General features: G+C 32.3%; 1 protein-coding gene across 1 annotated transcript; it reads left to right on the forward strand.

Annotated features, from left to right (window-relative positions):
- The first annotated feature begins 3415 nt into the window (after positions 1-3415).
- Positions 3416-12190, forward strand: LOC130808032 (calcineurin B-like protein 2). The gene is made up of 10 exons (XM_057673469.1): positions 3416-3668; positions 5858-5930; positions 6025-6179; positions 6434-6516; positions 6830-6889; positions 7046-7154; positions 7564-7616; positions 10617-10697; positions 11643-11755; positions 11887-12190. Exons 3-10 carry the CDS (start codon positions 6056-6058, stop codon positions 11942-11944), a joined length of 681 nt encoding a protein of 226 aa, XP_057529452.1. The 5' UTR covers positions 3416-3668; positions 5858-5930; positions 6025-6055; the 3' UTR covers positions 11945-12190.
- The last annotated feature ends 1458 nt before the right edge of the window (positions 12191-13648 follow it).

The raw sequence follows: 13648 nt of genomic DNA on the forward strand, positions 1-13648 counted from the left end.
AGCCCCAATTTGTTCCATTACAAATTATTCTGGTGGAAATAGGCTCGGTTGATGTGGTGGAAGGAAAATGAGATGGATTTGATTAGTTATTAGGTATTTGAAAGGGCCACAAATTATTCAATTTCTTTGAAAACATCAAATAGGAATAAAAATAAAGTCACTAGAAAAACAAATCATAAAAAATAATTTTCTAAGGAATGATGTAATTGGAATATTCTCTAAAGATTTATCACTTTTACCATGTTTAAAGAATTTATAAATTAGATTTAAACAAATTTATTTATTTTATACCTAACGTTGTAAACCTATGCAATAAATGTATAATTTATAAAAGAAAAAAATTTTCGGAATAATTGGACCTTTTGAAATCTGCTATGAATATCACTTAGTATTGATTATTTTTAAATAATCCGTTCTTTGTTTAAGTATTGCTGCTATCACCCCTAACAAGTTGGTAACCGGCTACAAAGGTCATTCCTAAACATTTTATTTTCTTATATTTAGTTTAAGCATGATTCTCTCCCAAATCACTCCTAATTACCCTAAATTTGTTACTGTATCAACATTGCATATTTGCATTCTATTTTTAGCTTCTAACCAATATAACCGTTTAGGGTGTGTTTGGTTGGTGATTTTTATTGGTATGGAATGGTATGACAACCCATTCCAATGTTTGGTTTTGTAATTTTACATTGGGATCTCATACCCAAATGGATTCTCATACCATTCCATTCCCTAAAATCCCATACCCTCCTACCCCCCAAAGTTTCAAACTCCATTCCCCCCATATACAAACCCTAATTCAAAATCCCTGAAATTCACTTCCCTGTTCTTCAATCTTCCTCCGCCTCCTCTGAAATTCACTTCTCCTTCAACCTTCGGTTCTTCGGTTCTCTGTTCTCACCGGTGGCCTCCTGCTCCCGCTGTTCTTCGCTTTCCCTTTGTTTGTTTTTCCTTCTTCATTAAACGGTTAAACCCCCTCTTGCTCTCTTCATCTTTCCTTCCACCCACACAAAGAACCAGCCACCATAGTCAACCGCGGCTGCCGACCACCAGCTGAACGCCACCAGCCAACTCAGCATACCGCTACCCCTCCACCGCAGGCAGCAGCAGTGCCCAGCAGCCGCAGGGGCCTCTCTACGCGCGCCTCTTCTATCTTTTCCCCATTTGTATGAGCTCCTCCTTGTTAAATTAATGCTTTAATAATTAAGTTTTAGATAAATACATAAATTTTAGTTTAATATAATTTAAATCTTGATATTGGTATGGATAAGTGTTAGAATGGTGAATTGAATATGAATAAGTTAGATTTTGTATTAGAGATGAAAATAAAGATAGTATGTACTACTTTAATCCATTCCATAATTGAACCAAACAGTGTGAATGGATTGAATATCTATTACAGGATTGAACCAAACAGTTTTAGTCTGGTATGGGGTTCTGAATCCATACCATCCTGGTATGGGGTTCCATACCATTCCAATCCTGCTCACTGAACCAAACGGACCCTAAAATTATTTTCAATGGCAATTACATCACTTTTCCCACTTAAAAATGTTTCAAGTGGAATCCTATAATTGACATCTCACAAATTCATAAATAAAGTGATTAATATGTGAGAAATTTTTAAAAATGAACAGAAAAAATTATATGGATCCATAAGCAACTACTTACAGACTATTTGGGACATGAATAGAACTTTTCCCCAAACCGCGTACCCCTCTTCACCACTTGCAATTTCGCAATAAAATCCATGCTCACATTTCACAAAATGGTTCGAATTTGACAATCTACTGTATGTTAAAGAACAATAAGAGTTCATTTTCTCCAAAATAAAGTAAAGATTTAAAGTATTAAAAGTAGGAATAAAATTTTCTTTCTCCTATTTTGTAGGTAAAAAAATGAGGAAATGTTGTTATGAGGAAGAAGACATAAGTATAAAAAGGAAGAAGGATGATGCAACAGCTATAAATGACTTACCGTAGCCGATTTCAAATTTGTTGAGGGTGCTAGCATCAATACTCAAACAAAGGTTGGATTATTTGAAAATAATCAATACCTAGGAGTTATTCACGGTATATTGTCAAAAAGTCGGATTATTCTAAATAATTTTTCCTTTATAAAATAGGATAAAAGATATATTTTCAAAAACTTGTCAATTTCTTGTTTTCCATATTCCATTCCAACACTAACCTAGAGGGATGATAATTCAACCCAAATTCACTCTGAGAAAAAAAATATTCAACTCGAAATCCTATTATATTGTTCGAGTCCGATTCATAGACATATTGGAGTTGGACCTCATAAAAATTCTGATACTCCGACTCTAACTCTGACTTCAAACGTACTTCGATTCCGACTCGATTCAATTCTGACTCAATCCGACATCCGACTTCAATTTTGAATGTAAGCCATTTTTAAAATTTGGACAAATTTGAACTTCATATTAAAATAAAATGAAAATATGTTTTATCAAATCAAGTTTGTGAAGTTGACGTTTAAGTCATAGATAAAATGTTAAATTCAAGTAAAAGTTTATCAACAATACTCCTGAGTTTTGGTGCTTTATCAATGATATCTCTAAGTTTTTTTTATTATCAATAGTACCCTCATATTATTGAGCATTTTAGAATTATAACCTTTTTTTAACTTTTTTGTCCAAAATCGTCCAAAACTTTTAACTTTTTTAAGTTTTAAATTGAAAAATAAAAGAAAAAAAGTTGACGGTTTTGGACGGAAAAAGTAAAAAAATGTTATGATTGTAAGACACTCAATAATACAAGGATACCATTGATAATAAAAAAAAAATTAGGGTTAGACTCAGGGGTAAGATTGATAATTTTCCTTAATTTTTTAGTTAAATCTAAAAGTTGATATTAATATTGTTTAATACATTGAGACAAGTAAAATAAAATAATAAATACTACTTGACTATGTTTTAACTGATAAATTATGAATAAAATATATAATAAAATATATAAATTTTTGAGTTGGGAACTATGAATGAATTCTATGATGTTGAAAATGAAAAATTGAATACTTGATCATTTATGTAATTTTTATGTTTGTTAATAGAGTTTTAGAGTTTTTTCTTTGCTAAGTTGTTTTGAAGAACTCTTTCATTTAATTTTAATCATAGGACTATTTTTCATTTTTAGTTGAATTGAAAGAACATATTTTCTTTGTTAAGTTGTATTTAAAATATGACTCTAATTATTAATATGATATCGATAAGAATAAAATTTGATAATAATCCAAACTCCTTTAAAATTCGAGTCAAAGTAAAGTTGAAATATGCTTAACCAACTCCGAGTGAAGATAAATCGAAAAAATTTCGAATTTTATCTGAAGTAATATCGAAAAGTGAATAATCCGAACCGAATATCACTCATACAAACATACCATTGCCGGCCTTTCCTCGTAAAAAGAAGGATAAATAGCGTTAGCCAAGAATCCCCTTCCCAGTTCCCACAACAACCATTCCCCTAAATCAAAAATCAATATAAATATATAGGAGTAGTTTACAAGGTCAAGCTTGAACATTACCCTTTTATTTTATTTATTATTTACATTAAAAAACCGAAAAATTCTCTACTTAGCTGTCTGTTGTTGTCCTTCTCCATCTCTTTGTCCTATCCGCTGTAAACAGTTTTCTGCTTCATCGGAAGGTGAATTTTCATCTCTCAATTGATGTGTTTTTTGGGTTTTCGAATGAGATTTTATTGGAGAATTTGTTTTAAGTTTTGGGATTGTTTTGTAAGATCAGAATTGTTGGGTTTTGTTTTTTTGAGAATTGTTAATTTGATGGATTCTTTCAATTTTAAATTCCTCTAATAAGTTGGTAAATTTCTCTTATAAAACAACAAAATTCAGATCTTGATGTTGTTATTGAATGGTTTTTAAGGTTTTTTTTTTTTGATTCTGCTTTTGTTTTTGATCAATTGTATGTTTATGAAAGTGGGTGTTTTTTCTTGGGTGTCAGTAATAGAGAATTAATTTTTGTTGCTGTGATTTGTAAGACATTCAGGTTTTTGTATTTTGTTTTTGAATAAAAGATATGTTGCAAAATTTTGTTGGATTTTTTTTTTAATTTTATTTTTGGATGAAAAAGGGAGGGGGATTAGGGTTTATTCAGTCCATGTAATTGTTTAGATTGTGATTTAGTTAGAGGTGAGACATTGATGATGATACAATGCAATGAGGGAATCGGGTTTACAAATGTGCATAAAGTTATGTTGGTAAGGAATCGTTGAAGAATATGCTTTACTAGGAATTTTGGTTTGAGGGTTTGTGAATGGCGCCTTTAAAGTTGAAACGTTTTGCCTAAATTATAAAAAACACTAGGGCCTTGGATTGTGGTTTGGTTGGAAGTGGGGCATTGATGATGATTCAATCTAATGAGGGAGATGGGTTTGCAATCGTACATAAAATCATGATTGAGGATTTGAGTTGAAGAAGATTATGCTTTACTAGGAGGTATGGATCAAGGGTTTGTGAATGGAGCCTTTAAAGTTTGAAGCTTTTTGCGTGCATTATTTGTGTAGGGCCTCGGATTGTGATTTGGTTGGAGGTGGGGCAATGATGATGATAAATGCAATGAGGAAGATGGGTTTGCAATAGTACATTAAATCGTGACTGTGAGGATTTGAGTTGAAGATTATGCGGTATGGATTGAGGCTTGGTGAATGGAGCCTCTAAAGTTTGAAGCTTTTTGCGTGAATTATATGTGTAGGGCCTTGGATAGTGATTTTGTTGGAGGTAGGGCATTGATGATGATACAATGCAGCGAGAGAGAAATGTTTGCAATTGAACATAAAATCATGATTGTGAGGAATCATCTGAAATTTGGGGAGTGGAGGAAGAGTTGTAGGAGATCATTCTTTGTTAAGAGTTTTGGTTTGAGGGTTTGTGAATTGCGCCTTAAATGTTTGATGTTTTTTGCACGAAGTAAAGTGTAGGGCATTGGGTGTCCACCTATGCTCCGTTATGGTAATTGTTTTTTTGTTTTGGAGTGAAATTAGTTAGATCACAGAAAAGATTATGTCAGTACATCAAAAAGAGGTTCCGGGATTGTCGTAGATTGCATTTATGTCCAAAGATTTGATATGTTTTTTTAAATGTGAATTAATAGAATTGAAATCCTATAATTGAATATTTTCCTTTGTTTGTCGTATATGGCAATGAAATTTTCATTTGTTGCTTTTGGAGTTGGTGTATACTATGAATTAGTCACCTGCATTGACCTTGAGGGAGAAGAGGAAATAGTCATAAATGAGGCTGAGTAGAGAAAAGGAGAAAATAATCTAGTTTCCGTTAGGTAAGAAGAGTATGCCGGAGATAGAAGAGAGAGAAGGATGGTGTTGATTAGGTAATGGATTGGCGGATTATATCACTAAATGAAATGTTATTTTTACTATTTAATCTCCGAGATGTACATTTTTGTGACATATTCTGTACCCAAGAAGGGATATTAATGTGGTCATTAAGTGTTGTTGGGATACAGATTTTTTTATAAAAAAATTTAGACTGAATAGATTCAGACTAGAAAGATAAAACACTGTAATAGAAGAGACCAAGACCGCCTGCATAAAAACCTGTTGGGATATGGAGTTAACAAAAGATTTCTGCTTTTATTGAGCATAAAAGCGAGTGCCATAGAAATCATCCTGAGAAGAGAAGGAATCAATAAAATGGTTTTTAAAAAACAGATAGTCCGGTTAAAAGGGCAACTTAAAAGCTTGCGTTCGCAATGAAATCATAAAAATATAAATATTATTAGTAATTTCTTTGAGCATCCTCTTTAGTGAGTGTCATGGTTGATTAATGTGTAAACAAATTGTTTTGACTTTTGGAGCAGATCAGTTGGAGAGCTTTGAAGTATAATTTTTTAAACAACTGAATTCCCAACAATATTAAGAAATGGTCAACAGGTGATTGTTTTAGTTTAGCATATTTCTTATAGAATTTTGATAGCAATTCAATCAAACATCTTGAATTTAATGATCTTCGCTTGAAATTCAACAGGTATGGAGTCTATTAACGTGCAGCGAATATCATGGTGCAGTGTGTAGATGGTATCCAGCATTTATTTCTTTCTCTTATGCGATGTTGTGACCTTGAAATTACAAAACCACCACGAGGTCTTGAAGATCCTGAACGCTTAGCGAGGGAGACTGTCTGTAAGTTACATATATCATTGAAAGTCTTTTTTAAATCACTATTAATTTTGAAATTTATAAGCATATTATAACCTTTGCAATTATACTTTTTCTATTTAAGTATTAGAAAAATGAACAGTTATGGGAATTTAAGAAAAGTAAGTACAAAACAATCTTTATATTTTTTTTACTTTTGTACGGTATACTAAACTATCGTGATGTGTATTTTATGATCTGTAATATAATAACATTTTTTATATTTTTTTTCTATGCAGTTAGTGTGAGTGAAATAGAAGCTCTTTATGAGCTATTTAAAAAAATCAGCAGCGCTGTGATTGATGACGGTCTCATCCAAAAGGTATCCGAAAAATTTTAATAGAGGCTTTTCTTAACAATCCCATTTTAATTCTTTATGTTTTCTTTTTCTTTTTTTTTTTTTTTTTTTTGTGTTTTTGTGTAAATGTTCTTGAATTCATGCCTATGCAAACTTTAGGATATGGTTTCTCGTATTTAGAAAGTCCCGAGTTCTGATACAATAAAAAATGTGTGCAAATTATCACTTGTAACTTAAACGCACTTTATCTCCGTAATTCACTGTGAATTTCAGTTAATGAACCTTGAACTTGATGTGATAAATAATAAACATTTAGATGACATTTTTTTTTTTGCAGGAAGAATTTCAGTTGGCCTTGTTTAGGACTAACAGAAGAGAAAGCTTGTTTGCTGATAGGGTAAGTTCTCTTGGTATAATAATGAAACCTACTTTTATATTGTTAGTTGCATAAATCTAAGCGTTTATTGTGCAATGACTGTTGGATACTCTTTTCTATCTAAATGTGTTTATTTGTTTACGCTTCAACGTTGTAACTATTTTTTGATTTTTGTAGGTGTTTGACTTGTTTGATACAAAGCATAATGGAGTTTTAGGTTTTGAAGAGTTCGCTCGTGGACTATCCGTCTTCCATCCACAAGCTCCGACTGAGCAAAAAATTGATTGTATATCCCTGGCTGTTTATAATGTCACTATAATGTTTTTTCTTTTATTTTGTGCTATTCAAATTTGAGAAGATTGAGATTGTAAACCAGGGAAAGAGCATTAAAGATCAAAACTCAGTAAAATCTGTCTTTCTAAAAAACAAAAGACCAACTCAAATAGCATAAGTCTTGTCTTGCCATTGGACGATTTGGTATTAAATGTTAATAATTCATGCTACTCTACGTAGTTATGTAAATGCTCTACTTTCTGTTATATTGCCTTAACTCACTTATTGCAAAAGGCAAAAGATCATTCATGACAAGTACTATGGAAACTAAGGCTAGTCTCTCGGAATGTGCATTTTTAAATGACAACGGGTTTTTTGAGCGTGAATGTAACAACTGAAAGTTAATTGTTTCGTTTTTTCAGTTTCCTTTAAGCTGTATGATCTCAAGCAGCAAGGTTATATTGAGAGGGAGCAGGTCAGTCATTATTTCATTTGTCATGTCATTATTTGTTTGAAACTATTAAGCATGACGTTCTCCAATAATTTTAAAATGTGAAATTTTAGTTCTGCAGGAAAGCATTTATGGTATTCTCTTACTTGTGACAATTCTATTTAGTGTTCAGTTGCACGCCTGCCATTTAAAATTCTTCACAATAATCGTACTTAATGAACATTCCTTTTTGGCATTGCATTACTCTTTTTCTATAACGGTGAATATTTATATCTAAATTGATGTGTTTTGTGCAAATAAATAGTATCTGGTAGTGAGTCACTCTACCTCCTTTCTTTCTAATATGCATATAACGCTTTTCAAAATCATCATTTACTTCCTCTCTCCTGTAATTTCGCTCTTTCTAGGTTGTGACCAGCTAAATTTTTAACCTAATAAATCTACTAAGGGTTGTAATGTAGCTTTTGGTTACTATTTTATGGGGATGGGTAAAGGAAGCGGAAAGGAGGAACTTGCGTTGAATGATTGCTAGTTTTGGATGGTCAGGAATCTATGTATATAGTACTCCTATAAACAGGTGCCTATGGGCATTGAAGGTAGCGAAAGTTACTGTTTTGTCTATATTATTGTCATCAATAAAGACTCGAGTACCTCTTTATTGTTCCTATGTATACCTTGGTTTCCACACTGAAATTGTTTTCACGTAATTATCTTCCTATGTACTCCCTCTGTAAGTTACATTTCTCCGCACATGTCACCCACTCTCGGGATGGAGGAGTATATGTGTGTTTGTGACTTTATTGTGTTAATGTTGTCTATTAGAAGTTAAATTTGCATTTAGCAGCAAATGCCGTTGAATATTTAATGAAGGTGATGAGTGTGGCAGTTTATCCAAATTATAAGGGTTTTTAGTTTAAAAAATCTTTGATTTAAATAGAAATGTCGAATATTCAAGTTAGGATGTAGAATCTCTCCTTTTCTTGTCTGAAGGTCTTTCACATTCATTGTTTAGTTGTGTCAGGGATGTGAAACCATACTTTAGTTTGAGTTGTTTGAAGCTTGTATACTTGCCTAGACCGGTCTTCAGTTCTAGTGCACATCTAGCAATACCCTAAAGCCACACAAAATTATTTATTACTAGTCGAATAACCATGACCTCTTAAATTCGGGTGAATTAAAATGCCACATTAATTTAATTATGGGTTAGAAAGTGTGTTCCACTTACTGCAACATCCACTTTTTTTTCCTGTTTCATACATTTTGACTTTTTATGTTTCTTGCATTTTGAATGTATTATGTTCCATGCATTTTGACTGTTATTTTTGTTTTCATTTCTTCTTCCCCCTTCCCCCCCGACCAGTTTCGAATAATACCATATATGTCCCTCTTTTATCCTTTTATGATTCCTTCATTGTCATCGTAAAATACTCGCCTCTAGTTTTTTTTTCTTTGACTTGGCTTTGATGTTATTTTCATTCTGTTGACTTCCCACATTGGGTTTGGATCTCCATCTTCTTTAGCATGTTATTTTTCGCACTCTCCTTTTTTCTTTTTTGGAATAACACAATTACATATTCAAGATTACGTGGTTGCCAATAATATTTCTATAGTAAGGACAACACTTGCCCAAGTGTGGGTGTACGATCAATTTCTTTTCTTTTTTTTTAATAGAAACTAATATTCAGTGAAAACGAAGATGATGCTTGGGAAGAGTATTGACGAGGTGGCTTCTACCTTTTAGGACACACTCAATTATTAGATTAGTATTGAATTGTATGGTGCATACCCTATTAGAAAATCATAGATCCGCCTCTAGACTTGGACGCCTTTTTCAGAGAGCTCATAATTTGTTGTTTTTGGATAGAGTAAAATGAGTATGATGTAATTAACAGAATAAAGATAAAGCAGGCCCCCCGACTCCTGTAGCTTAAAACAACGTATAGATAGATTACACCTTGTTCTTCATGTCACATGATAACTTGTTTCTCTCTACCCTCCAGAGGTGAAAGCAGGTCCGTATAATTCCGACTTCACATGTGATGAAGGCTCCCGACATCATGTGCTTGCAAAAAGCAAGTAGACAGTTGTACTATTTTAGTCGATTTTGGTAGTTAATCTCTAGGTTTGAGGATAAAAATATACAAGCTTGGGTCAAAGGATAGATGCAAATAACAAGGCTCGTGTCTTGTTGCCAACCAAGCCTTGGAAAATTAAGAATAAGTCATTTTAAAATGTCGAGGAGGAGAACTTTACACAATGCTGGGTATGTCCATACACCAAAATAGTGAATAAACACTGAATAGACTTAATTTTGGAAATAAGAAGATTGTATCCACTGAAATAATTTTTAAACTACTGTTGTCAAGAGTGTATTTCAGCCTTGTTTGGCTATAAGAGGATTGAGCCAAATTTAGACGACTAGAACCACTTAAACGGTTTTACCCATGAAATCCTCCAATTAGTGTTTGGTAAAGAGATTTAGGATAGGAGAAATACCAAATTCTCTTGCTTCAAATCCACCGTAAATACAATCGAGGATTGTATCTTTGGCATAGTGTAAAAATGTGGTAATGGTCGTGATTGCTGCAACGGAACGGCGATGCGGTTATTGTTACGCCTAAATCTCGGTTGAATCATAAGATATCTCTTGATACAGCCCAAAATGTGGTTTTTTTAACACCTTTACAATGCTGGAAATTTTGGTTCGTTTGTTTTGAAAACCTTAAAAACGTGACCAATGTGATGCAATGCCGTAAACTATCTTTGGGGTCAAAAAGACATTTGTTACGTTTAATAAATGGACTACTCAACTAAGTATTAGAATATGCATTGCTCAAATGTACATCATGATGGAAAAATAGAATAATCGATCATAAACCATCTCCATGTCTTGTATAGTTATATTGTATGGTTGGGTGGTGAGGAAAGACTCGACCTTTTACCCATGAGCTGCTGTCAATCTTCGAATTTACCTTTAGTTAATAGTTTTTTTTTTTTTTTTAATTTTACTTGCATATTTTGTAGGTGAAACAAATGGTCGTGGCCACATTAGCTGAAACTGGCATGAATCTTGCGGACCATGTCATAGAAGAAATTATTACTAAGGTTCTACACTCACTCCTCCCTTGATTACTTTAATGAGTTAATTTTGTCGAAGCACTATAGTCGCTTACTTTTAATCCTCTTCAATAATTGTTTTTACCGATATCTTACAAACATTGGTTCGTTTTCCTTTGAGTGTGAGTTCTGTAGTTTGGTTCAATCGACAACAATTTTATCTAAAATTTGTTTTTACATTTTTTAAGGTTTCATACTTCTCGATGTTTGTTATCCTTGATGGAATAGCTAACAGAAAAAGAATCAGGGTTACGGAAGGGTAGGAAGGGAGGGGAGAAGGTGGGAACTCTGGAACGTGAAGAATAGGGAGGAAACCTAAAGCACCTTTTTCAACGGAAGAAAATTCTTTCAACTCATTCAAGGATTAACCTATGTTTTTTTTTTTTGCCCCTACAACATAATGGAAGAAAATGGGAGAACTCGGTTTTTTGGAGATCATTTTTATTCCTACCAATTCACCAAAACACATTTGTTATCTAATTTATTGTAGGAAAAATTGACATTAAAAATCCAACTTTTTGCTTGTCCACTGTCAATAATCTCACCTTTAGATTGTTATCTAATAATTCAACATTTTCCCTTAGTTCTCTGTAAATAATCCAACATTTATCCTAGTTTGCTGGCAGCATACCTTGTTATTATATTTTATTAGTGATATGGTATGTTGTGGGCAAATGTATGACGAAGGTTAGATTGTGAGATTATGATAACGGTAAGATTATTCACAACAGATGGGTGAAAGGTTGGATTATTAATATCAATATTTCCTTAATTTTAATCATCTAATTTCATATTAAGTTGATCGTGTCACGGAAGTTGCTCAACATCTGCCTGAGGTTGCTACTTTGTTAGATTACTTAGTAAAGTTCTTGTGGACAATCCTTCACCTTTTATCGAGCTCTAGTTCATTTTTTTTCACAATCCTCTGTGCAGACCTTTGCTGAAACCGATACTAAACAAGACGGTAAGATTGACAAGGAAGAATGGAGAAACCTTGTCTACCGACATCCATCGCTGCTGAAAAACATGACCCTACAATATTTGCAGTAAGTTCGTGCAATTTAGATTTCGCAATTATCATACAAGTTCCATAACAAAAACGTGAAAACTCGAAGACGCGTTTCGATGTATTGTGATGTTGAGTTTTCTAAGCGTGTTTACATTTGTGTTTTGACAGGGAAATTACAATCACATTTCCGAGCTTTGTGTTCCATTCTCAAGTTGATGATACCTAAGTTCCATTCAAGTTTTGATCTTAGATCGATTTATCTGTTAATTTATTGATTGGTTTTGGTTTTATCAAACAAGAATTGTTCAGAATGGTTGTTTTCCTTTGAAGGAATCCTTTTGTATAGAGGTTTGAAAAAAGCTTTCTAATAATGTAATTGCTTGCATTTGCATGCTTTTCTTTCCTAAGTGACATATTATGAGGAGACAATCTTCATCTTTCAAATCGTTTTGTGAGATCATTTTCTGATATACATTGCAAGTCTACTTTTTAGCCTTCAAGGTAAGATTTGATCATTTTTTCCTAGTTTTTAATAATTGATTGAATGTGATGAGTGGTGAGGTACTTATTAATGTAGAGTGGATAATTTAAGGAAAAATTACCAGGAATAATATAGTCTTTTGTTTATTTTCCTATAAAATACCAACTTTTGATTAATCATGAATAATACCAACTAAAATGGGGGTTTTCGTAGAAAATTTTTAACATTGTTAAAAATCAAGCTATAGGTGATTTATAAGACAAAAAAATTGGTAAATAAGTTAATATATTAAAGTTGATGTTATTCTAAGAAAAACCCCTCAAAGTTTATATTATTTATGGTTAATCAATAATTAGTATATTATAGGAAAATTAACAAAAAGTTGTATAATTCACGATTAATGCAAGTCAAGAACTATTTTCATCTTTAAGAGATTGCAAATCAGTAATTGACACATGTATTATGAAATTAGTAAGGACAATTAAATTAGATGAGTAAGATTAAACATGAAAGAAAATGAGAGAAGATATGTAGATGAGAATTAAAAAAAGTGATGAGTACACTCCTTCATATAAAAATGTCCCAAAGTTAAAAGGATGGACATTTTGAAAAATTTTAAATTATTCAACCTTTTTAACTTTGTGACATTTTCATATGAAGGTGTGTTCTCACCATTTTCTTTAATTCTCATCAATATATCTTCTCTCATTTTCTTTCACGTTTAATCTTAAAACCTTATAACTTTTCACTGATTATCCACATAAAAAGGTATAATTTAAGTAACTTAAAAACCAGTGAAGTTTAATTTATAACCTTGCAATTGTTTAATTTATAATATAGTGAAATTTAAATTTAAGAAAAACAACACTAATTTTTTTAACACAGCTTCTGAAAAGTTCATGTGATCGCTCCTACTCAAAAGTGCGCAATCTTTATCTTCATTAAGAAAACACAAATCAAAATAAATGAGGTAAAAATACATACAATTGCACAAATATGTCACAAAATAACTCGAGTCATCCAAACTTAATTTTTACTTTTAAATTGTCTAACCATCCTTTCACATTAACTTCATTATTAACCAAAGGTAAGATTGCCACTTATTGATATAATTAAAAACTTGTCCAAATTGACAAGTCAATAATTAGAATTTTACTACCTGTATTAAAAACTAGTTCAACGTTCTACGACTCAATCAAGTAAAGCTAATATTCCATATACTTGGAGCTTACACGTAGCAAAAAGAATGATACTCCAGGCTGTAGTGCATCTTTCCAGCAAACAGACAAGGCTAGCAAAAACTTCAGGTTTCGGAATCACAGAGAAAGAAAAGCAGGGCAAACACAGATTTTAAACACAAAAAAAAGTAGCTATAAAGATTTCATTAAACTGCGCTACCTCATCTTTTAGGTAAGAACCTAAGAAAATTGACCCAGAAAAACAAGGCAC

Source organism: Amaranthus tricolor, chromosome 3 (genome assembly GCF_026212465.1).
Source record: "Amaranthus tricolor cultivar Red isolate AtriRed21 chromosome 3, ASM2621246v1, whole genome shotgun sequence".
NCBI classification, from domain to species: Eukaryota; Viridiplantae; Streptophyta; class Magnoliopsida; order Caryophyllales; family Amaranthaceae; genus Amaranthus; species Amaranthus tricolor.